Raw genomic sequence first — 25,827 nt, 5'->3', positions numbered from 1 at the left:
CTTCGCGGCTCCTCTTGCTGCAACCTGTTGGCTTCGGAGTTACTATGAACCTCAAATAAATGCAGACGTCGCCGTTAAAAAAAAAAAAGGATGGGATCCACTTGGCTAGAGAGGCCCTGAATAGACGGCTCCTATCACTTTGCAAGGATGCAGAGCTTCAGCCCCCACTCTCCCCAGCCCGGAGGGGGGACCCTCTCCGGACAAGCTCAGCCTTCCACTGGAGGCGCCGAGGAAACGCCTCCCTGCTCTCCCGCATTCTGATAGGCCCGCAAGACTGAGGCTGCGAAAAGAGTCACGGCCCTATTGGCTGGAGGGCGCGGCCCGCGCGGGGCTTCCTGGGAGATGTAGTCCCCGGAGCCGTTGGGGACTCTAGGGTCTGACATCAGAGGTTTCGGCCGCCTGAGCTGACGGCGGTGGTAAAGCGGTGGGTGTGTCTGGAGAGGTGGTGAGGGGAGTGGCGAGGATTCAGGTGAAGAAACCGAAGAGTCCATTAAAGAGAAGTGAGGGTTGCGGGCTCGCAGAAAGGTACGGACGTACTTCTAACTGGGGCGCAGAGCGTTGGGGGTGAGGGAGCGCAAGTTCCACGGCAAACAGACACTAGCAACTGTTGTCTTATCAAGCGCTCCGGACACCTAAGACCCCGCCCCCTGCCCCCACTCTAAGAAAAGGGACGGGCTCGGGCTGTTTAAATGGCTGTGGGGTTAGGTGGGGAAGAGGGTGGCTGGGTTTTCTCCCCGGCTCTAGCGTTGTTGTACTTGCGGCTCGGTGGGCGGGGAATGGCCGCGTTACTGGAGGTTGGACTGGGATCCCGGGCCGGCGCCTCATCTCTCCGCCGGTTGGCCCACAGCCCCTCTGGGGCGGGGCCTGGGGCGGGCACTTTCCTCCCGCGGCGAGGCGAGGACCTCCGGGATTCCTAGAGAGGACTCGGAAGTGCTCTCGGGGGTGGGATTTATGGCTCTACCCGCCGGTCAGGGAAAGCTTGGACTTGCTTACTTCCGGCGAAGAAATGTTGTGAAGTGTCGGCTTCGGCTTTCTCTCTGTTTGTAAGAAGAAACCCGTCTTCCCAGCCTTGGCTGCTGGAGCTTGGTCTTCCAGGGGAGGTCCCCGGGACTGTGGCCTTGAGGAAAGGGAATGGCCTTTGTATACAGACGAGGGTCCTGTCCCTAACCTTGACCGGGCCGGTTTCCGTGGATCGGGGTCAGGAGCGACTGTGGGCAATCCAGGTGCAAAATCTGTACTTAAACCCTTGGTTCTCTTCGGGACCCATGAAGTCTCCTGTTGGTCTGTCAAGCTCTTAGGGCTTGAGGGAGAGGACCAATTTTGACCATTGTAATGTTTTTGACCTCTGTTCAGACTTAAGTTTGGCTTGTGGTAGAGAGAAGGAGCGGCTGCGTCTGGACTAGTTAGTAAGTCTCATCCTATTTACATGAAATTTAATGTTCTTCACCACAAAAATTGTATTTCATGAGGCCGTACGTCAGAGTTTTATTGCTCTCCTTTACACTTTTTAAATGTTGGAAATATTCTCCGTTGGTCATTATTTTGTGGGTGGAGTGATGGCTGTCTTGTAATTCTTAAGGAAATTACTCTGTTGAGTGATCATCTTTAGGATAGATGACCTCTTTGTCATCTCTTTGCTAATAACGATTTCCAATATATCAGTAGGTTGCACGCTAAGGAAAGCGTCCTTCAGAAGATCTCAAAGAGCAGAAAACAAGTTTGGTCGGTGTAACCCAGCTTACCTGGAGAGAGATCCCTCTGAGTTGGAATGATAATGACAGGATCTGGGGAAGTTATAGACTTAGACCCTCCCGCGGAGACTTCACCAGAGCAAGAAGACCTTCTGATAGTGAAGGTGGAAGAAGAAGATTGCACCTGGATGCGGGAGTACAATCCGCCCGTGTTTGAGACTTTCTACCAGCGCTTCAAGCACTTCCAGTACCATGAAGCGTCAGGCCCCCGGGAGGCCCTCAGCCAGCTCCGGGTGCTCTGCTGTGAGTGGCTGCGGCCCGAGCTGCACACCAAGGAGCAGATCCTGGAGCTGCTGGTGCTGGAGCAGTTCCTGACCATCCTGCCTGAAGAGTTCCAGACCTGGGTGAGAGAACATCACCCGGAAAACGGAGAAGAGGCTGTGGCCGTGGTAGAAAATATACAAAGAGAACTAGAGGAACGCAGACAACAGGTGAGTGAAAGAGGAGACCTTCGGGCAATGAGGAAGGAGAGGAAGAGAGTTGAGGAGCTGCTGAGCAGGGGTGAGATCCTGAGCGCCCTGGTGCTTCATTCATATTCTTTTGTTCTCCTGGGATTAGGTGCACTGTGGAGATTTCCTGCCACTCCAGCAAAGAGAAGCAGTATGCAGTTTGTTAATCTGGAGAAGACAGTCTGCGATTTTATTTCTATTTTAAATTACTGTATTTATTTTTTGAGTGGTGACATAGTACAAAATTCAAAAGGTACATAAGGTTGTAATGAAAAGTAAGTGTCCTTCCCACCCCTAATTCCCCAGCCGCCTGAGTTCTCCTCACCAGAGGCAACCATTGCCCCATGATACTTGTCTATCCTTACAGAGATACACTGTATTCTGTGTATATTAGAATATATGTGTATGACTTGTTTTAAAAAAACACAGATGTTTTTACATCACTGTGCATTTCTGCCTCTTGCTTTTTTTCTTATAGTATATCCTGGCTTGTTCTATGTTAGTGCAAAGAGAGCTGCCTCACTCTTTGAAACTGCATTGTGTTCCATTGTATGGATGTACCATAATTTAACTCCTGTTGAAGGCCATTTACGTTGTTCCTTTAGATTGTTTCTGAATCTTTACTGCAACAGACTTTGCTGCAATGAATATCCTTTATATACCTCATTAGTTGTAGAATCAAAGCTTAGAAATCAAATTGTTGGCTCAGAGCCCGTACGCCTTGCATTTGTAGTTTGGACAGCTGTTGACAGATTGCTCTCTGCAGAGGTTATACCAGCTTATATTCCCAACAGCCATGTATGAGAGAAATTGTTTGCTTGCAGCCTGATAACACGATGTTACCCAACTTTTTGATTACTGTCAATCTGAAAGATGCAATATTTCTGTGCAATTTTAATATGCATTTTTCTTATTATGAGTGAGTTTGATCACCGTACATATTTTGAAAGGCTGTGCATATACCCTTTTCTGTGACCTATCTGTTTATATTAACCTGTTAGAAAAAGTAAGCACTGTCTGCCATCTGAGTTGCAAGAGTTATTTTCCCGCTTTGTTGTTTGTCTTTGCTTATGGAGATTTTTGCTTTGCCATGTGTTTTTATTTTTATGCAGTCAGTTTAAATCTTTTAATTTATGGTTTCTGGGAATTGTGCCATAATTAGAAAGGCCCTCTCCACTACAGTATTATAAGAAACTTATCATTTCTTCTCCACGTTTTTGTTATGGTGGTTGTTGTTTTTGTTTTACCCTTTGAAATGATAGATCCATCTGGAATTCATTTTGGTGTAGGGTGTTTGGTGTGGTTATAGCTTATTTTTTTTCCCAGATGTCTATCCAGTTGCCCCAGCAACTTATACAGCAATCCCTTTTTTTCCTTCTCTGATTAAAATGCCATCTTTATTACATACCAGATTTTTACATGTATTTGGGTCCATTTCTGGTCTTTTTATTCTATTTTATTGATCTTACTGTCTGTTTACATATCAGTATTTCAATTATCTGAGTTATGTAAAGTGTTTTGGTCAATAGGTCTGCCCTCCCCCTTCCAAATTTTTTTTTCAATATTTTCTTTTTTCCATATGAACTTTAGAATTACTTAGCTTCTACCACCCCAAAAATCCTGTTGGTAGTTTTTGCTGGGATTGCATGAAATGGGATGTTAATTTAGGGAGGTTCCGCATCTTTACACTGTTACGTCTTCTTGTCCGTTCTTACTCATTTATCACGTGACTCTGTCTACCTCCCTCTTGTTGCTAGGCTCACATTTCTGAAACTTTAATTTTTTTTTTTTTTTTTATAGCAAAGAAACAAAAATCATGGGATCCTAGGTGTACAAGACTTTGAAGCTAGTTAGAGAATTTCCCTCATTCTTCAGAGCCATTGCCCTTCAGTGTAAGGTACCAGTCTCGTTATTCTTCCCCTCTGGGTCAGGGCTACTTCAATACTCCAGAACACCCTCAGGCTGTGCAGCTGGGCTAGCTCACTCCATGAGGCAAGGGGACGGCAGAGGGAGTCGCTGGGGACCCGCCGCCAGACCCTGCAGCTGAGCTGAATGATTGTCTTGCAGACCGCAGTGTTTGAACCTTTCTATTGCTTCTGTCAGGACAGGAAGTAAAGGTGCCTGGTGCCATCTGGTTATTCCTTTTTTAAACCTTTTTGGGACATTAGCGGACAAACCTTTCCCTACTTTTTTATGGTAATAAATATTCAAAATCATAGTTTAAAACAGAAAGCATTTTTAAATGGATGACTTACAGCAGATATTACGCATTGACCCCTGTCATTGGGATATGCACCCCATCTGTGGAAGGAGCACGGAGATCATTTCTTGATGGTAGGTCAGGGATCTGAGGCCCAGAGAGGGGGGTTTTCCTGAGGGCCTGCACAGCTCACTGTGTTTGCCTTTCTCTCTGCCTGCCCTCTGTATCCCTGGCATTGTTTCTCACCTTTATCTCCAGGTAGTTCTTGTCTCTAGCAGGCCTTTTCCCAGGCTTTATCCTCTGCCCCTCCTCCTTGGTTTCTCTGTCCTACTCTCAGGGGTCCTCAAGGGCTGCTTTGCTTCTTCGTTGCCCAGGGGCCCTTTGACCTACTTGGCATCATCTTAACTCTTGTCCTGAGCAGGTCCACAAGGACACACACACTTCCGTGCAGAGTCATATTTGCCACAACTGTGTTGCCGCTGCCTCTTAATGTAACACTCCTGTGCCACGTTTTGCCAGTACTGGGAGAGTTAAAACGGAAAGTGCTTTGAAACGTAAGGGACAGTGGCGGGGTTGGGGGCGGGGAGGGCAATTCTATCTCAAAGCCGGATCTTATTGCCTGCTAGGATGGCACTGAGCTAGTACCTTCCAGAAGAGGCAGATTTTAGAGACTGGTTGTGTACCCTAGGGTTGTGCAAGAACAAAGAGCAGAAAGACAGAGACACACCGCTCTTGTGGTTGGTCTGTCCTACTTGAACCTGGTCGTCTGGGGCTTCGAGGGTGACTTCCTGTGTCCTGTGTTGACCTTTCCAAGCTCGTTTCTCACTCTCTCCCCACCTCACTAAACTTGGCCCACACCAGCTTTCTGCCTGAGGGTCTTTGCTTATGTCATTCTGTCTGCCTGGGACACTCCTGACTTTCCCCCGGCTGGCTTCTTTCCTCTTCTACGTGTTGACTTAAGTGACACTTCCTCAGAAGAGCCTTCCTTGGCCACCCAGTCTAAAGTAGGTCTCATCTGTTCTGCCTCATGGCACCACTTTCTTCTCCTTTTTCACATATAACACAGTTTGTAACTGAATTTATTGCTGTGTCGATATGTCTAATAGAAGTCGTCTTCAACTACAACGTGTTTATGCAGCAACTGGGTAATTAGTCCTGGCTCGTTGTAGATGCACGTGGAATACTTGGCCAAGGAGTGAATGAAAGAGTAACGTGACCTTGCTGGGTTCCTTCATAGCCTTTCCTGTAACGTGCTGATTGGTGTGATTGTGGTTGTCAGATCGTGGCGTGTGCTGAAGTGCTTCCTCCGAAGGTCGTGCCGCATGGAGCCGGGCCCGAGTCCTTCAGTCACCAGCTCCTGCCCGTGGACCCGCAGCCTGAACACGGGCCGCAGAGGCCTCATCTTCTGGAGGAAAACGGTGAGGATCTGGGCTTCAGTGGAACGGATGTGAGCTCCCTGGCCCTGTGGGTAAGCGGTATCTGTAGAGACTGGGGCTGGGCAGCGTCTCCGCAGTCAGCGGATCTGGAGGTTGGGAAGGGGTGGGGGCCTGGCATCGGGTCCCTGGTCAGCTCGAAGGCTGGCTAGGAGTCGTGCCAATAACCAGTGTCCTTCGAGAGCTATGCCGCAGATGACGACAACTCTAAGTACAGGTACTGTTAAAAGATGCACAGAAGTCTTTTACGAGAGTATTATCATGGTTTTGCAACAGTTTTCCAGCTCTGCCTCATTCATTTTGTTGTCCTAAGGCTCAGGTAGACAAAGCTCTCCAGTTCCTCACTGCACTTCCGGCTGTTCAGCCATTCATGCGAAATCTGATTTTAAGCCATGCTTCACGAGGACCTTTAGAGCGTCTGTTCTCTCTTTCTCTCCTTCCCTCCTTCTTGCCCTCACTGTTATTAACCTGTATAAGATACATCAAGGAAGAAAAGCGCGCAGCTGAGTATCTCATTTATGATGATATATGTCCACAAGTCTAATATCCCTAATCGGAAATTCTTGCTATCAGATATATTTTAGAATTTAGAATTTTTCAGATTTAGTAAGATGATCTGATTTACGTACAGTGCACTACCATCAGGATTTGAAGTGTGACCCCATAATCACATTAATATTTCGGCAGTGAAATGTATGCCTGGTTACAGTAAGTGGATTAAATAAAAACTTCAAATAGCTTCATGTCAGTTCTGGTCAGGTTTTGCTGTCAAATTAGTTCAATGGCCAACTTAATGAAAAGAAAAAAAACTTTTGGTATTTAAAGATTTGGGATTTCGGAATGTGGAGAAGGAATTGTGAACTCGAATTTCCTGTTTGGCCCCAGCCTTTCTTCCAGGCTCCTCTTAGTGGTCGGCCTTGAAGTCCCACTGCTCTAAGCTTTTCCAGCTTTCCTTTCACTGTGGTAACAGTAACTATTACTTAATGTGGTGTTTACTATGTGTCAGGAGCTGTTCTAAGCTGCTTTACCTGTATGAACTCATTTAACCCTCAGTGTAGTACCGGGAAAAACAATCTTCACCATTTAACATCTGGGGCCAATGGGTCCTTTATATTTTTTTTTTTAATGTTTTTAAGTAATTTTATGAATACTTACAGAAGAATCAAAAGATAATGAAAAATAAATCTTAAAGGAACTTTAGTAAGAATTAAACCTCTTTGTATCAAGTGTGTTTTGATAATATAAAAATCGTAAAAAAATGAAAGAATACTGTCGCTCAATACCACCCCTTTTGCAAAATGAATATGTCCTTTTAGCAAGATGGGATGGTCCAGAATCTTGTTGCAAAATATTGCGTGATGAAGTCCTTCCTGTTGAATGATCGGATAAGGTGTCATAGCTCCTTTTTGGAATTAGAAATGTAGTGTTTATCATTGATTCTTGAGTGTGAGAAGATTCATCTAGGATATTGTCATTGGCAGACTCTGTCAGCTTTCTCCTATGCCTTCAGTTTCATACTGTCTTTAGCACACTGCTCTCTGTGTCATCTTCTCATTCACCTACTAGTAGTGAAACGTCTTCCACGGCACATTTTCTTCTCTTTGTCGATATGGGTGGGTGGAAAGTGAGAAATTCTGAATTCTCGACTATGGTCAATGAAAGCTAAAAACAGGTGTCAACAGCCTTAAACCTTCTTGAAGATGATGCAAAACTCTGGGGAATGTATTTAATACTTTGAGAACAATGGTTTATTTCACTATTGCCTGATCCTGAATATTTCTTTTATTCTCCCATTTTCTTATAATTTTAGTCTTTTCGTGCTAACATTAAGACTCATTAATGAATAATTAGTAAAAATGAAATAATTCCTAGGATGATGAACTAGAAGAGTGCTTCATGGTACAGGAGACAGAAGATCATTCAGATCCCAAAATGTATCCTAGATTTGTAAAAAGGTCCAATGGATCCGTATGGAAATTACAAGATAGAGTTTTCTTTTATTTTTTAATAATACTAACATTTTCTTTTTGTTCTTCAGAAGACCTCTAAAAGAATAAAAGTCATGTCATTCCAGTCTTTAAAAATAGTTGAAACTGTCCAAAAAAAGAGAACCCCCAAACCCAAAATTGTATCTAGTAGACCTAGCTGGCATTCCAAGGGTTAATGCCCACACTAACCCCATGGACTAGGTATTATTGTTATTCTCATATTAGAAGTTAAGAAGCTGAGGCCCTCAGAGGTTAAATAATTTGTTCAAAGTCCCAAAGCTGTTACACGACAGAGCTGGGATGTTACCCCAAGCAGTCTGGCTGTAACTCTGCACGTTTAGCGCGTACTGAGCTGTGCTGCCTGCTTCACCTCCAGGCTCTCCCCGTGCAGAACCGCGTCCCCCTCTGCACTGTCATCTTCCCTTCACACGCGGAGTCTCGTCACGTCAGGCTGCGCGTCTTTGCTCGCTCAGCGCTGCTTCTCTTCTCTGCCCTGTTAGCCAGGCCCTGGCCAGTTTCCTTATTCCAACAAAAAAAATACTGGGTTGGTTGGTTGGTTTTACACCCTGGAAGGTGCTGCATCCTTCATGCCTTTGATGGCACCGAGAGCTGGCTTTCCATCTCTGGGACTCATTTGAGCTTGAGAGGGCCAAAGTTGTTTACTTAAAAGTTAGAAACAACAGGTTTCACAAGAACTTCAAGAAAAATAAGTGGAATTATTTAGAATGTAATTATTCTCATTATTCCAATTGTGGCTGGAACATAATTACTGTTTGTGTATAGACTATGTTCATCCCTCTCTTTCACGTCTTACTTCGACTGTAACCACACTCCTGGGTTCAGATCCCGTGTCTGTTTTCGGCTTTCATTTCTAACCACGATCTCCTCTATTTTGGGTCTTTGCTCCTTACTTCCTAGTCCTTGGACACAAGCAAGCTACATATGCACATACATCTCTGGGACCGGGGACACCATAGAAAGGTCTAAATCGTTGTGTTAAAGGTTGATACCAGGTGGATGTCCAAGTCAGGGTGCATGTAGACAGATCCAGATGCACCATGAATCTTGGACAAAGGAGAGCAGAGGTGACAGCAGAGGGTCAAATGTTCACTAGCATCTAGAGACCAGACTCTCCAGGCCTTGCACATGCGATTCACTCTACCCAGAAAGCACCTCATCCCGCCTCACCCCACCCCACCCCTGCTTCCAGAGTCACTTCCTGTGGAAGGGCTTTCCGGGTGCTCCCACCTCCTGCTCTCCACTCTGTAGATGGCCCTGCCTCTGTGTCCCTGCAGGAACTTGGGTGAACTTTGAGGATAATACTCTTTACCCTGGGCTGGGAGTAGAGCTTCCATGCCTGCCCTCCCCATCAGATGGTGAGGTTTTGGAAGGCAAGAATTGTTTTATCTGCCAATTCTTAGAACACACAGAGTAGACTTAATACAAGCTAGTTGGCTGACTATAAACCAACCGCAGTCATTTTTTGAAGGGAGAGAACGTGGACTAAGGCCTTGCTGATCAAAGTGTGGTCCAAAGAGCTGCAGCACCAGCATCACCTTCGAGCTTGTTAGAAATGCAGAGTATGGGGGCCACCCTGGAACCACTGAGGCAGAGTCTGCCCTGTACCAAGACCCCCAGGGGATTGGTTTGCACATTAGAGCTTGGGAAGCCCTGGGCTCTAGGCAGCGCTTCAGCTTCACGGAAGAGTGGGCCTTTGGAGGTTCTTTGAGGTGACTAGGTTTGACCTGGGCAGAGCAGAGAGCATCCTTTATAGGGGAATGGTACCATCCCCCGTCAGCAGCAGGATTAGCCTGACCAACACAGGGAGTCTAGTTTTTTTCAGGGGAAGGGTGAGTATAGGGTAGGTGTGGGGGGCCCAGAATGTAGAGGGTCTTGACGGCTGAGCAGAAGAATTTGGTCTTGATGCCACAGGGCGCCATTGTGGATTCTTGAGCAAAAGCAGAACATGATGGCAGTTGGAACTGGGTAGAGAGATTCTCACTGACGCCTCTTTTTCTCCCCTCCTCAGCCCTTCCTGCTCTCCAAGTTCCCTCCCTTCCCCTGAAGGACAGCCAGGAGCTGACAGCCTCACTTCTCTCAGCTGGGTCCCAGGTGAGCCGGTGTCCGTGTGCCCACATTGAGGACCCACGTCTGTTTTTGGACAAGTAGCTGCCTTAAGCCTGAGTCTTTATCAGAGTCGTGTCTCTTTAACCAGAGACCGGGCCCATCTTGGGTTTGTGCTTTTCTGTCTTTTTCTGTTCTGCTCCCCCATCCTCTGTGAAGCACGGTCCCTTCCCTTTTTCTTTCCCTAAGGCTCCCAGTTCCTCCCCTCGCTCCAAATTTGAACCTAGGGAATGGGAATTTAGTGGAGATCTCGTGTTTCAGAAGTTGGTGAAAATTGAAGATGTGGCTGACGTGGCTGTATCCTTCATCCTGGAGGAATGGGGACACTTGGACCAGTCCCAGAAGTCCCTCTGTAGGGATGACAGGAAGGAGAATTATGGGAGTATTACTTCCATGGGTAAGAATGATTTCGTCTGCATGGATTAGGACATCTTCATTTTGTTATTAAGAATATTTATAGCACATCCTGTAAGAGCATGTATGTTTTAATCACTGTGACTTTGCGTATTTTTTTTTGTCTGTGAAAGAGTAAATCACCCTTCTCTTTTTTTTTCTTATTCAGCTTATTCTGATTATCTTCATCATAATAAGAGTAAGATTGAGGACTGATCATGCTTTGGGGATAGTATTTGCAATCCAGCAAATGTTATATTTAGCTTAAAACTAACAGGATTGGATCTTAACAGAGTTGTAGTAGTGATTGTACTCTGTTCCTGGACAAACTGAATCATTGTTAACTGAATAATTCTCATTTGTGAAAGCATCTCAGACTTTGCTGAATAACCGTTTATTGAAGTAGTTATTACAGTGTCTCAATAGCATTCATTCTTTTCCTTTCCTCTCACGCATGGGTGGCAACTTGTTCACGCTATTACCATTCTCACATCACTGGTACTTGTTTTATGATGTTTGCCTTGGCATCTGCATTTTACATGTCTTATCCCTTCTTGAATTTTGCACCCCAGATAAGATTTTGAACCTATTTCTAAGTTATGATCTTGGAAACTAATATTTGATTGTGCTGCCTGGAGCAATTGTAAAAAATCTCAGCACTGTGGCAGACATTTTGAAGCTTATGAATTTTATCTTCTTTTGAGTGAATTCTTTTGGAAGAATCACTATCAAGCATGCTGGTAGACTTTAGATGGAATACATATACTATGATGCTAAATTTCTTTTGAAAAGCATTATCCCAGTTTGTATCGTTAAGGGTTTAGTTCACTCACAGGCTTTTATTTAAAAAGTAAAATTGACTTCTCTCTTAAATTTTCCATTTCCTTTATTACTATTGATATATATTTGTGTTTTCTTTGATTTATTTGCATATGCCCTCTGCTTATTTATCGGGATCTTAGTGGTGGTCTCAAGGAATTATTTATGTAGTATAAATATTATCATATTTAATGCAAATTTTTTTCATTCTCTTTTAAAATTAATTTCAAATACCTTTCTTGTCTGATTTGAGTTGATTAGTATTGTTTTATCTTTTTCAATTACTTTATAGGTATTTAATGGGTTTCAGAGTTGCAGAACTTGGCGCAGTTTTTCTGTACCATTCTTCAAGGGGTTTTGAATTGTTACTTTCTGATTTTTTCTCTTTTTGGCTGCACCGCGCGGCATGTGGAACTTCCCAGCCCAGGGATCAAACCCGCGCCCGCTGCAGTGGAAGCGCGGAGTCTTAACCACTGGACCGCCAGGGAAGTCCTGATTTTTTTTTTCTCATTATTCATCTTTTTCTTACAATATCTTTACAACTTGAGTAAACTCTTCTACACTAAGAACATGTTCAGTGGTTTCTGCCTCTTCAGCTTCTCTGGGAAACGACATTAGAGAATTTTCATCCTGTGGGTTCCTAACAGCATCACAGATGGTCACGATTTTTAAAGTATCCATCAAATTTAGAAGAGAGATTTTTAAAAATTAGTGAATGAATCGTGGAGACAGCCGTTTCAGGGGAGTGGCTGGGATGTTGGGGAACAAGAGACAGTTTCTTGGAAGATTGCACAGGAGAGAATTTGAGAAAGCTGTTGTAGATAAACTTTCAAGAACATTGTCTGTGAAGGCGAAGCAAAAGAGGGCTGGTCACCGACAGCATACCTGGTGTAGATGGCTGGGTGGTTTTTGTATGTTGTCTTTGTTAACGGGAGAAGTTTTAAGCACATCGAAATGTCACTGGGCGAGAGCTGGTGGGGAGTGAGTATGAAATGCTAGAGCGAGGAAGAGCAGATAATTGGTGCAGGGAGGTCCCTGGAAGACAGAATGGCCTGGTGAGGCCCCGGCCCCGGTCGGGAGGAAAGATTGACCTTGGTGAGGGGGAGGGTCAGCTCTTCCGCTGTGAGGCAAGGGGAGGACGGGAGAGTCAGGTTGCCAGCACCCTGACACTTGTGGTTGTAGGATGTCCAAGGAGGTCTTGACTGGATAGTTTAGACTCTCCCTGAAATAGGAGACAGAGTCACCTGTTGCGAGTGAGCCGGTGATGGGGTGGGTGGTGGAGCAGAGGTTTGAGTGCAGAGAGGACTTTGGTTCGCACGCACGTGGTAAAAATTATCCTAATAGTTTAAGTGGGTTTAAAGTGAGAAGTGAGTCTCCCGACCCTCAGTCCCTCAGTTTCCCGCACAGAGGCAGTGACTGTTACGCTTCCTGATTGCATCTCTAGACACAGTCTGTGTGTAGACAAGTTTGTGCCAAAACAAACACTCTTCTATTTTTAAATACAGTGATCTATCTTGGAGATCACGATGAAGACGTTTTGATGTAGCTGCTGAGAAGAATGAGTGGGAAACTAGCCAACCTTAGAAATGTGGGATGCCAGTGTGGGGTACCAGTGAGGTTGAAAAGCGTGAATTTGTAAAGCACCAAATCTGCTGATTGGGTGTTTTGGAACCAACTCCCTCCCCAACCCCCGCCCCCAGTGCATTACTAAGCAGCCGGGCATAGTGTTGAACAAGGAACACAGCTCTCTGTCAAACATGCAAATAAATCAGGAGAATCAACAGAAAGCTCCTCATGTACTCAGAGAAGGGGAGGGGAAAGAGGAAAAAAACAAATCTGTAAGCCAGCTGGTATATCAACCTGTATAATCACCTTCTCTGAAAAGGGTGATTGTGAATAGTCCCAAAGCGATACACGGAGCTCATCTGATTTTTTTCAAATTTGCCCCTGGAAAAAGAAAGCCGTGAGCTTATTTGCCTTGCTGAATGGGAGAGAGCTCTAATAAGGATAAAATGTGTGGACATAAGTAAATGAGAATAAAAGAAAAAGAAATATTGTGATAGCTGAGATTACTTGCCTTGTTAAATGCAGGAGGAAAAAAACATCAAAAAGTTTGGTTTTGTGATAGAGTTCTTTTGTTTATATGTTTGTTTCCACTCTTAAAATGCCTTTTTAGGAAGAGACTTAAGTAAATATAGTTAGAAAATAAATTTAAAGTTGCCTTCATGGTACAAGAATTACAACTTCTCACTATATCAAAAAAAGGATAGAAATAGTATCTCCCTCAAAGGGTCATTGTAAGGGTTAAATGCTGTAAAACTGAAAAGCACTTGGAGGCGTAGTGCCTGGTCCATAGTACACGCTCTGCAAGCGTTAGTGCTTAATACCATTTTTATGTAATGTTTGAAAACTACTTTTCTTTCTACAAAACAGCCTTACTGGAAAGTTCTCAGTAGGCCATGATCTATCTCTCTATCCTTTAAAAAGCATTCCCTGTTTTTTGTTAACTGCTGAAGGTTTGTCCTTGCAAACTGTATTAAATGTCAGCGTTCTGAGTGAAATACATGCTGCTGATCCAGTGACGCAGGGAACCGATTGCAGCCTCTTAAATGTCTCTGTTCAGCAATGACCACTGAGCGGCGAGCTAGCTCTCGACAGTTGTCGGGCTTCTCTGGGTACAGAAGGAACGCCTTTTCCCCTTTAGACCAGTTCACGCCAAACTGAGATTCTTTGGGGATTGAAAAAGCTAGAAAGATCCTCTTTCTTCTCCAGGCTCTGAATAAACAAGAAGAGGAAGGTGAGGACTGGGTTAGCTGCATCACCCAGTATCAGATTTTACTGAGAACAGTTGACATGGCACAGGTGTTCCCAAACAGGTACTGTACGGACGTACTGTACCCAGAGGATGTGATCGTCATTAAACGGAATGACTGCTCTCCCAGTCTCATCCCCTTGAACCATTCTTGCCGGCTCTGTCTTCCCTAACCTGCCTCGGTTTCCTGCTTCAGTGTTCTTCATCCCATCCCTGTATTGTGAAGTCATTTTGCAGATGGCTTTACAAAGTCACGCCTTGCTTGCACGTGTTGGTTTCATGTAATTATCCGCTATTTCTGAATGCGGGCAATAAGCTAATGTTTCCATTTTCCCTCTATTATCTCAGATTACGAGTCCAGGAACGACAATGTGGAACTCATAGTAAAGCAGATTTCTGATGAAGCCGAATCGCCCTGGATGACCTCAGGAAGCCCTGAAAGAAATGTCCCCCCGAGTCAAGAGTTTGGAGGAGTTAGCGACCCTCACAGCGTGGTAGAAAGGTGGCAGGTCAACCCCCCCGTGGGGAAGTCAAGGCAGACCTCCTCCCAGAAAAGAGATCTCGGCGCCATCACAGACGTGAACCGGAAGCCAAACACCAACGGCGAGAGAGGGCACCGATGTAACGACTGCGGGAAATTTTTCCTTCAGGCCTCCAACTTCATCCAGCACCGGCGAATCCACACGGGAGAGAAACCTTTTAAGTGCGGGGAGTGCGGGAAAAGCTATAACCAGCGCGTGCACCTCACCCAGCACCAGCGCGTGCACACCGGCGAGAAGCCTTACAAGTGCCAGGTGTGCGGGAAGGCCTTCCGTGTCAGCTCACACCTGGTCCAGCATCACAGCGTGCACAGCGGGGAGAGGCCCTACGGCTGCCCCGAGTGCGGGAAGAGCTTCGGGCGCCACTCCCACCTGATCGAGCACCTCAAGCGCCACTTCAGAGAGAAATCCCAAAGATGTAGGTGTGAGCAGTTTGTCTCCGGAGCATAAACGAGGCAGAAATTGCCTTATCAGCTTAGAACTATCGGACAGATGGGTGGTGATCCTGGCAGCAGTAGCAGGAAGGGACAAAGAGTTACCGTCTATTTTATTATCACGTACTTTATGGGGTTTTTTAAATTTTTATTTTTTTACTGAAGTATAGTAGATTTATAGTGTTGTGTTAATTACTGCTGTACAGCGGAGATTCAGTTACGCATATATATACTTCTCTTTTTGATACTCTTTTCCATTATGGTTTATCATAAGATACTGAATATAATTCTTTGTGCTCTACAGTAGGCCCTTGTTGTTTATCCGTTCTCTACATGATAGTTTGCATCTGCCGATCCCAACCTCCGGTCCGTCCCTCCCCCACCCCCTCCACCTTGGCAACCACCAGCCTGTTCTCTGTGTCTGTATCACTTGTACTTTAATTGATTGCCAGATTAGTTGGCAAAACTTTGTGCCCTCCCCGCCGTCCCCACAACTTCTCTTTCCCCAGAGGTGCTGCTCTCAGCAATCTTACCTGTTTCTTCTGCTAATTCCACATTTTAAAGTAATACGGCTGTTGCTTGACCCATCAATTTTAGACATTATCTGTTGACTTTCTATTTCGTAAGTGAGGACTTTGGCTCTCTTACATGCTTCTTCCCTCTTCCCCCTTTTCCCAATTTAGTTATTTCACTTACTTTAAAATGATAAAGTAATAATAGTATGGTTGACCCTTGAAGAGCAGAGGGGTTAGGGGTGCTGACCCCCTCGCAGTCCAAAATCCACATGTAACTTTACAGTCAGCCTTCCGTATTGCTGTTCCACATCCTCGGATTCAACCAACTGTGGATTGTGTAGGACTGTAGTACATATTTATTGAAAAATATCTGCATATGAGCGGACCTCTGCAGTTCAAACCCGTGTTGGTCAAGGGTCAACTGTACAGGAAGTTTGGGGGAAAGAAAGTGGGAGGGGGAAAAAAATCACCCATAATTCCACCATCCTAACTAGTAGAACTGTTATTACTTAGTGTGCTTCCATTTTTTTTATAAGCCTTTTTTATATAGGGCTACTCATAGGGTACAATCAAATATTAGACACACACATTTTCCTGCATGGCTTGGCCCTCCTGTTTGTTGTTTTTGACAACCTGGCATTGTGTAGAAACATCATGGTCTACTCAACTGTTCCCCAGCTGAAGTTCTCATTTTTTTTCTCTTTTGTCCTGATAACTGTGCTTATGCCTTGTTCTATACTTGGGAATATTTCCTTATAATAGATGCCCAGAAGTGGGACTAGTGGATGAAAGGCCAAGGACATTTTTATGGTTCTTGATACATATGGCCAAATTGCTTTTTAAAACAATTATACCGCATATGAGAGTATCAGTTGTACTAAATTTCTTCCAGGGCTATCAGACTTTTTTTTTTTTAGCAAATTGTGTAAGCAGAAGAGAATTCTTCGCTGTATTCATTTTCAGTAATTTAGTTATGAATCAGGCTGCTTGTACTTATTTTTTTATTGGCTCACATGACTTCTGTAAGGATGAGATCACTGTAAACTGTGCTGTGAACTTAAAGGCGTTTATTAATATTCTTCAGAAAACTCGAAGACTGGCCAAAGTGTTTATTTTTAAATTATGCCTTTGGTGTACCCAAGCCCAGCTACTTGTCATTCACATTAACAGCTGCTGTCACCTCTTCCAACATGGAATAGAAGCTTACGAAGCTCATGGTGTCTTTATGGTCTGGGTTGAGCTGAGCCGTCTCCTCAGCCAGTTCGATCCCATTCTCCTTGGCGACTGCCTCTTGGGGGAAATCCATCCAATAGCACTCCGAACCTGGGAAGCAACTGCTTTAAAATAGTATCTTTTATATCTTCCCTGTAATTGTTCTTCGGCCTAGTTTCCTAGTTAATACTTGCCCCACTTTTTTGATCGAAAGAGGGATACTTTGTGTGCTCATGCAGCTGTATTTATTGAGCGCCTCCAGTGCTAGGTGCTTGGGATTCAGCAGTAAGCAGAACAGACACTGTTCGTGCCCTCGTGGAGCTGAAGGTCTGATGGGAGGAGCGTTCAAGGTGATGAGCATTCCCAAAGAAGTGTTGGGTGCCCTGGGAGGGAAAAGGAAGCTGGGGTGTTGGCTAAGGGCATAGAGCAGAGGTTGATGTGTCACCCATCGTATTGACAATATGTTCTACTGGCTCATTTCTCTTTTTTCCTGGCTCCTAGTCGGGTATTCTTCCAAGTCCGTATCCTCTTCATACTCCTTTATTCTAGTTCTCATCAATTCTCACTGGCCACTTGTATATCTTCATTTTTTAAATTTATTTTTTATTAAAAAATTGTTTTTTGGCTGCTGCCACGCAGCTTGCAGGATCTTAGTTCCCCGAACAGGGGATTGAACCTGGGCCCACGGCAATGAAGGCACAGAGTCCTAACCACTGGACTGCCAGGGAACGCCCCACTTGTGTATCTTTGTTCTGTCTCATTCTGTCTCCCTGACTCATGTTGGGGTAATGATCCCTTCCACATTTCCTACCTCCTCTCCCATTTCAGAATTCCCTTCTCTCTTTCCTGTGTAATAAAAGTGTCTGGCTTTCCCCTATGATTGCCTAACCTCAGTCGTTCTCACCACCATCCCAAGTAAGCTTTCTCTTCATTTTGTTCTTTTCACTGGACAGACACCGAAAGGTTCTTTTCATTTCTGTTGGCATCAAGCACGTCCATGCACCCATCACCCTGCCTTTGTTACTCCTATTACATCGTAGTTTCATTTGATTGTCCTCTTTTGCCTGATAGTTTATTTTTCTTCTACAAAAGAACTGATAACATTTGTGTTTCCTCTTTATCTTTTCAGGCAATGATAAAAGAAGTAAGAATACAAAATTGAATGTTAAGAAGAAAATTTCAGAATTTTCAGAAGCAGACATGGAACCAACAGGAATAATCCCAAGAAATGTTTCTCAGGTTCAAGATTTTGGAGAAGGCCATGAACACCAGGGCAAATTGGATAGAAAGCAGGGAATTCCCATGAAAGAGATACTAGGACAACCCTCTTCAAAGAGGATGAATTTCAGCGAAGTCACGTATGTCCACAAAAAGTCCTCCACCGGAGAGAGACCGCATAAATGTAACGAATGTGGGAAAAGCTTTATTCAGAGTGCACATCTTATCCAGCATCAGCGAATACACACCGGGGAGAAACCATTTAGGTGTGACGAGTGTGGGAAAAGCTACAATCAGCGTGTGCACCTAACTCAGCATCAGCGGGTCCACACTGGGGAGAAGCCCTACACCTGTCCCTTGTGTGGGAAAGCATTTAGAGTGAGGTCCCACCTTGTTCAGCACCAGAGTGTGCACAGTGGGGAGAGGCCCTTTAAGTGTAATGAGTGCGGGAAAGGCTTTGGGAGACGTTCACACCTTGCTGGGCATCTGAGGCTCCACTCGAGAGAGAAATCCCATCAGTGTCATGAATGTGGAGAAATCTTTTTTCAGTACGTTAGCCTCATTGAACACCAGGTCCTCCACATGGGCCAGAAAAATGAACAAAATAGCATCCGCGGGGAAGCATACAGCTGGAACTTAACGGTGATTGAGGATAAGAAGGTTGAGTTGCAAGAGCAGCCTTATAAGTGTGATGTGTGTGGCAAAGCCTTTCATTACAGTTCAGAGCTCATTCAGCATTACAGAACTCATACCGCAGAGAAAACCTATAAATGGGATATGTGTAGAGAAAGCGTTGGCCAGTGTTCCCACACAAAACAACATCCAAAAAGCTATTCCAACCTGAAAGCCCATCAATGTAACGAATGTGGCAGAGGCTTTGCTCTGAAGGCACATCTTAATCAACATCAGAGGATCCATACTGGTGAGAAACCCTTTCAATGTAAAGAATGCGGAATGAGTTTCAGTTGGAGTTGTAGCCTCTTTAAACATCTGAGAAGTCACGAGAGGACAGATCCCATAAATACCTTAAGTGTCTAGAGGTTTCTATTGTAGAACAGCTCTTACACGATTTTAGAGAAGCCTTGCTGAAGACAAACCCTACTCCTATAACGAATGTAGTAACAACTTCAAGCATCTCCTCCAACTTAACCATCAAACCTACGGATCTGTTGAGATCCTTCAGTTAGAACTTAGGACACTGGAGCGTCCACAGCAGATAGATAGCTGCTTTTCCCTTGAGAAATGCGTTCGTTTGCATCTTCAAGCTTGGGAGTCTAGACAGGAGAGAACCTAAGGATACAGGGGACGAAGGGAAACCTTCAGATGGCACTCATTCTTCATGCGACTCTCAGAACATTGACAGTGGGAAAAGCCTCACAAATGCAGTAGGAATAAGCTTCATTTGTAGTTTCTGCCTTGTTTGACAGCTTATCTATTCAGGGAAGAGCACAGTGAAAGAAAGAACCCTTCAGCATGATCTTGGTTTTGGTACCTCAGCAATGAACCTTTTCTAGACGTGGTGATGCCAGACACTGGAATGCTCCAGGCGATGTTCTCATCTTGAGTATTAAACCCTTTGAAAAGAAATTGACTTAAGGTATTTCTGTTTTGGCAAAATTGAGGTTCAGAGGCTGGATGGTATGTGTTCTCGCTGCCTTATTCAACCTACAACTTCTCCATGAAACACACTCTACCTTTTTGTTTTGCCTTGATTCTCCCGGCATCATGGTTGGCTAGTAGAAAGAGAAGTTAAGTTTGTAAATTCAGGAGAAACTGTGTTGCTCAGTCACAGCCTGGGGAGAGGGGAGCGGGACCTTAGGGGAATAGAGAAGAGAAGACGGGCCAGACTGTGGACTGGTTATTCTATTACCCACAAGAATGAGGGCAGCTATATCCATAGAAGGAATTGGACCAGGTTGAATCAAGAGTTGTCCAAGCAGTAGATGTACCAACTCCCAGTTGCCCGGGAGATAGATCTCCCCCATAGGATAATGGCATAGAGAAGGAGTTTCAACTTGAGTTGCAGCTGGATTTGAAAGTAAACATTAGTAGATGCAGGGAGGTCCTGGTCTGGTGAGCCCTGCCTGTGGGAAGGTCTGGGTAGGGGTTGTGGGGGAAGGATGATGACATGGAAAAGATGGTTAACTTGAGCCTGTTTGCTAGAGAGAGGGAGAGGCACTTCTGGGCACCACCGAAGTCCTGCTTCTGCTGACTGCCTGGCTTACAATAAACACCCAATAAATACTTGTTGATTGTGTGTGCTGTACCCTGGTACCTGGTCCAGATCCCCTTTATCAGGCTGCCATATCCATCCCCCAGCTGCTCTGAGTTTTGTCTGCCAAGTGCTCACAGCTCACCCTGTTCTCCGGAGACTCTGAGGGAATTGCCCCCAGGTGGTCAGAGCTGCCCCATCCAGGAGCTGTCCTCCCCACCCCCCAGCCAATGACGGATTGATATGGGGGTACAAAGGGCTGATTCACATGCCTCAAGGTGGGAAACTGGTGCAGTTTATGCTTCAGACCCACCCACTGTGGATCAGGCTGAGGCTAGACTTTATTAGACTACATCCATGCTCATGTACCGTCCCCTCATCCCCTCCATGCCCTGAACAAATCACATGACTCTGAATCCTTGTCTCAGGCTCTGCTTTAGGGAACCTGATCTGATGTGTGGCACCATGAGTGGTCCTGTAAGAATGGACTGTGGAGCTGGCCACTCACCATGAGGCAACGAGGACCGCATCACTGATGGTGGGCAGGGCACTGGTAGTTTCTGGCGTGTGGTGGCCATTCAATTGGGAGACATTCACTTTGGTGAACTGGGATGGAATTCAGGTAGAAGTGGATGCACTGACTTGGGTAAGGTTTGGGGAACAAAATGAAAATAATGTAAGGATTATGGAATAGAGTGGCTCTTGCTGAAAGCCACTGATTGCTTGAAGAGAGAAAATGACACAGCACAAATACCCACCAACTTAATGCAACCTGTGAGTGTCAGAGGGCCTCGTTGGTAGCATTTAAGGAGACTCTTGTTGCCTGCAAACAATTACAGAGTTAAAGGTGATTAAGACTTAAAGGTGTTATAGGACTTGAATGAGAATGACAACTTCAGTAAAGCCTGGTGTTAGTGTCTGTTGAGCATTTACTGTGTTCTAAACATCATGCTTAGTGCTTTATGTGGATCACCTCACTTAATCCTCACATTATGAGGTGGTTTCACTTTTTAGCGCCCTCATTTTACAGTTGGGAAAAACTTGAGGTTCAGAATAGTTAATTCACTTGCCCAAGGTCACACAGCCAATAAGTGGCAGAACGAGCATTTGAACCAAGATCACTTTGTCTCCAAAAGCTAAGCTCTTAAGCACCAAACTCTACTATGTCTTAGATGATTAAACATCAAACATTACTAAGTGATGAAACGCTGTTCTTGTCAGTTTGTGTGAAAGACAGTTTTGATCCAAGATATGATAAAATCATACAGTAATAGAATCTTAGAATTGTAAAGGGTTCGATCATTCCTCCCACCCAATGGAGGAATCGCCATTCAATTGTAGGTATGTGCAGGCACCAAGTGCATAATTACTTTGTTGAGCTGGAGAAAACATTTCCTGGCATCTGATTATCCAGTTTCTGCATGAAATCCTTCCACTGATGGGGAGCTCGTTGCTTCCCAGAGCAGCCTCTTCCATTTAAAAACAGCTCTGATTGCCAGAAACTTCTTAGTGAGCTGAAAACTATGGTGATCTGGGGTCTTACATCTCCTGGTTGCAGAAAAAAGAAGAGTTTTATGATTTGAACATTCGACTGTCAGGTTCTTTTCTGCCTTTCACTCATCACATCCATCATCACCTTACCTTCTAAACCTCTGAAAGAAAAGGGAAACAAAACGTTAGGGTCATGTATTTTGTTTCCTCAATTTTGCGGCAAGTTAGAGCAAAATCTGTTTGCTCAAGACGCTGTTTTGTTATCGTTTTTTAACATTAAAATGTTGTAAAGGACTAAAGGCAGAAAAGGAACAGGACAGTAGAATCTGCATTCCAATCACATCAGTAAATGCGTGCCCGGAGCACGTTGGTTGAATTCTACAGAAATTTTTGCTACGGTATTGGGGCTGGGAGGAAGCCTGTGATTGATTCTATCAATTTTTTGTTGTTGTTTTCACAAAAGTATCAGAGCCATCTGAGTGCGACCAGGTCAATGTCATCAGCTTGGAGTCCTTTCCCTGCAGAAGGAACAATTAGAAAGAGACACCCATGTGCTAGTTCTCAAAACTTGTGACCTGCACCTTCCACCCAGGAGGCTAGATTCCCCATCAATTCCTTACTTCTTTCCCATTAGTGAGGACGTGCCGCTAAATCTTGGTCTTTTTCCTCAACTGAGGAGGGGGTTAAATTCCCTAGATTTATAGAGGAACCACCGAGACAGCGAGACCTCCTAGATTCCTAGAGAACACCAATAGGGGTGGAGTTCCGGGGGGTCGGAACCGTGACGGGCTTCCGGTAAGCTTTCCGGAACTCGTTCTATTTGTTCTACAGGTTGTTGTATTGTCTGCAGGTTCTTGGTTCCCGCACCGTCCCCGGGACTCGGAGTTGCCGGCTGCGGGTAGCGTAGGGGACAAGAGATGCGTAGTTACTACCCCCGGCAGGATGTGGGGAGATGCCTCTCTCCCACGTTTCCCTCACCCACTCCCAGCCCAGCTTTGTGCTTTGACTTAACCTAAATGATGAGATCGATTAGGAAAGGAATTGGAGACAAAACAAGACACTAGCGTTTTCTAAGGTGTCCACAGGGTCGGTTTCTCTGAGCCCTCTCCTGGGCTTGCCTACGGCTGACTTCTCACTGTGGCCTGTGCACTCCTGGTGTCTCTTTCCTCTTCTTATAAGGACACCAGTCCTATCCTTGAGGACCCCACCCTTATGACCTTATTTAACCTTAGTCACCTCCTTAAGTGCTCTGTCTCCAAATACAGTCACACTGGGGGTTAGGGCTTCCAGTGCATGGATTTTGCGAGGGGCACACAATTCAGTCCAGAACAGTTGGGAACTATCTTGTCACTCTCTGTATTTTCCCATAGCACCTAGCTCAGCGCCTTGCAAAATGGTAAATCTAGATTTTTGTTAACAAAGTGATAGAAGACCTGATGGGAACTGGGAGAGGAGTTATAACGTCATTTAAATCTATTGTCTTAGCTCATCTTTGTTTATAAAATTTCTGAGCTCTATTCTGGAAGGTCCTAGTTCCTGCTTGGAACTTCAAAGTCTCCAGGACAATGGCACAGAGGTAAAAGGGAAGCTCCTGGGGCCTCTGGGGTGGGAACTGCAGGGGCAGGGTCTGTGTCCTCGCAGTAACCCCAGCAGTGTAACAAGCATCTGTGGTTCCTAGCGAGGGTTCGGGGTGGGGCTGTCTACCAGGCAGGTGCGGTGGAGTCAGCCGAGGTGGAGCGGGTGAGCCCTTGCTTCTCACAAGCTTACCTTCTGGCGGGATTCTGAACAGTCTGCGGTAACCGGTATTGCCCCAGCAGGTGTCACAGTGGATGTGGGATCATTGGATGATCACAGCATGGCTTGGGGGCCTCCGTGGCCATTCATCTTGGTGAGCAGAGATTGCATTGCCACTTTGAACTAGAACATCTGTCTTGGCATCCTGTCCCCTTCAGAACCCACGCTGGATTCTTTTTGGTGAGCAAAGGGCTTATCATAATTGGGCCCCCCATTTTAATGATGTTTAATTGTCCGAGCCCCACTTGCCAGACTATATCGCTTAGCTTTTGGTTACAGCCCAATAATCCATCCAGTTCTTTGTTGAAATTCTTCAGTTCTTTTGAAAAAGAAAATGCAGGAGGTATTGTTCTAATCTCAGATTTAATGAAGAATATCTTAAACATGTATTAAGTCAGTTTAATGATAACAGCTCTAACAAATAGACCTACAGAGGTCTAGCTGCTCAAACACAATAGCAGTTTTTCTTTTTTTAATGAATTTTTAAAATATTTATTTATTTTATTTGTCTATTTTATTTTTGGGGCTGCATCGGGTCTTAGTTGCAGCATGTGGGGTCTTTGTTGAGGCGTGTGGGATCTCTCGTTGTACTGCGGGCTTCTCTCTAGCTGTGGCGCAAGGTCTCCAGGGCTCATGGGCTCTGTAGTTTGCGGCAATCAGGCTCTTTTGCTGTGGCGTGGGTTTAGTTGCCCCGTGGCATGTGGGATCTTAGTTCCCCAACCAGGGCTCGAACCTGCGTCCCCTGCGTTGGAAGGCGGATTCTTTACCGCTGGACCACCAGGGAAGCCCCTAGAAGTTTACTTTTTACTCCTGTAACAGTGTAAGGCAGATATACATGACTGACAGGAAGGCTGTCCTCTGAGCAGTCAATCTGATGGCAGCCCTGGCATCTTCAGACGTGGCTTCTGAGACCTCCTTGGGGATTTTCTAACCTAGTCCACTGGGAGAAGAGAACACGGACGTGTGAGAGGGCTTTATGGGCCAAACCAAGAAGTGGCACACATCATCCTCACTATAGTCCATTGGTTAGAACTCGGTCACCTAGCTGCATTTAACAATACAAGCTGCAAAGTGTAATCTAGCTGTGTGTCTAGGAAGGAGACAAACAAATTTTTGATAAACTGGTAGCAATCTGCAACAAGACTCAAAAATTACGAACTGTAGAAGATTGATAAATTCAACTACAACTACACTATATTAGGAAAAGACAAACAAAATGGGAAGCACAGCCCAGGAAGATGAAAAGATGCTCAACTACATTAGTAATAAGAGAAATGCAAATTAAACCACAATTGGATACGATTTCACAAAAGATTATCAAATCTTTCAAAATCTGTCAGTACCAAGTACCGATAAAGATATAGAATAGTGGAAGCTCTCATCTGCTGTTGAGTGTGTAAGTTGTTACATTTATTAGGGAAAACAGTTTGGCCATACTTCTTTTTTTTTTTTTTTGGCCATGCCACATGGCATGTGGGATCTTAGTTCCCCAACCAGGGATCGAACCTGTGCCCCCTGCATTGGAAGCGTGGAGTCTTAACCACTGGAATGCCAGGGAAGTCCCTGGCCATACTTCTTAAAGTTGAACATGTATATATCTTATTTCTAGGTCTTTTCACAGGGAACCAAGAGGCATGTTGACATGCTGTTTTATAAAAGCCCCAAACTGGAAGCATCCTGAAAACCCATCAACAAAAGAATAGATTCATAAATTGTGCTGTATTCCTGCAGTGGGATACTTATTGTCAGTGAATGTGGTTGAACCACAGCTACACAGAAAGATGCATGATTCTCGAAACACATGTGCAGTGAAAGAATAAGAGTATGACTCCATGTATGTAAAGTTCTGAAAAAGCAGAACTAAGTAATACATCATCCAGACATAAATAGATAGGTGGTACGTCTACATAATACAAGGGAATGATTAACATAAAACTCAGAGTATTTGTTAACCTTTGGTGAAGAGGGAGGGAGAGGAGATTGGACAGAATATAAGAGGCTTTTGTGATTCTGAAAATGATCTATTTCTTACCTAGTATGAGGCTGCATGGGTGTTCTTTTTATTATCATTTACTGTCATATATCCTCAGATACTTTTGAATTATGGTATTATTTCACAATAAACATGGACATGTTTACTGTAAAATATTGCTAACATACAGACAAGTATAGACAATAGAGATTGATTTTAAAGAACATTCACATATGCACCAGATTAATCAATGCTTAACATAATTGCTTCATATCTTTGTAAAAAAAAATGTATTTATTTGGTTGCATCAGGTCTTAGTTGTGGCAGGTGGGCTCCTTAGTTGCGGCTCACGGGCTTCTTAGTTGTGGCATGTGAACTCTTAGTTGCGGCACACATGTGGGATCTAGTTCCCTGACCAGGTATCGAACCCGTACCCCCTGCATTGGGAGTGCGGAGTCTTATCCACTGCAC

General features: G+C 44.7%; 1 protein-coding gene across 6 annotated transcripts; it reads left to right on the top strand.

The window, feature by feature from the left end:
• The first annotated feature begins 433 nt into the window (after positions 1 to 433).
• On the top strand, positions 434 to 20,134 carry ZKSCAN5 (zinc finger with KRAB and SCAN domains 5). 6 transcript variants are annotated; one of them, XM_068565868.1, is made up of 7 exons: positions 434 to 525; positions 1,666 to 2,182; positions 5,680 to 5,818; positions 9,851 to 9,933; positions 10,207 to 10,342; positions 14,318 to 14,926; positions 17,799 to 20,134. In XM_068565868.1, the coding sequence occupies exons 2-7, from the start codon at positions 1,769 to 1,771 to the stop codon at positions 18,923 to 18,925; spliced, it is 2,508 nt and encodes an 835-aa protein (XP_068421969.1). In that variant the 5' UTR covers positions 434 to 525; positions 1,666 to 1,768; the 3' UTR covers positions 18,926 to 20,134. The 6 variants fall into 6 exon arrangements, with proteins under 6 accessions (XP_068421969.1, XP_068421968.1, XP_068421970.1 ...); XM_068565867.1 differs by having other exon boundaries at positions 1,663 to 2,182; XM_068565869.1 differs by lacking the exon at positions 434 to 525 and adding an exon at positions 978 to 1,223.
• The last annotated feature ends 5,693 nt before the right edge of the window (positions 20,135 to 25,827 follow it).

This window comes from Eschrichtius robustus, chromosome 16 (assembly GCF_028021215.1).
Source record: "Eschrichtius robustus isolate mEscRob2 chromosome 16, mEscRob2.pri, whole genome shotgun sequence".
Taxonomy (NCBI): domain Eukaryota; kingdom Metazoa; phylum Chordata; class Mammalia; order Artiodactyla; family Eschrichtiidae; genus Eschrichtius; species Eschrichtius robustus.
The sequence above is the reverse complement of the archived record's forward strand: the minus strand, read 5'-3'. Positions and strand labels throughout refer to the sequence as shown.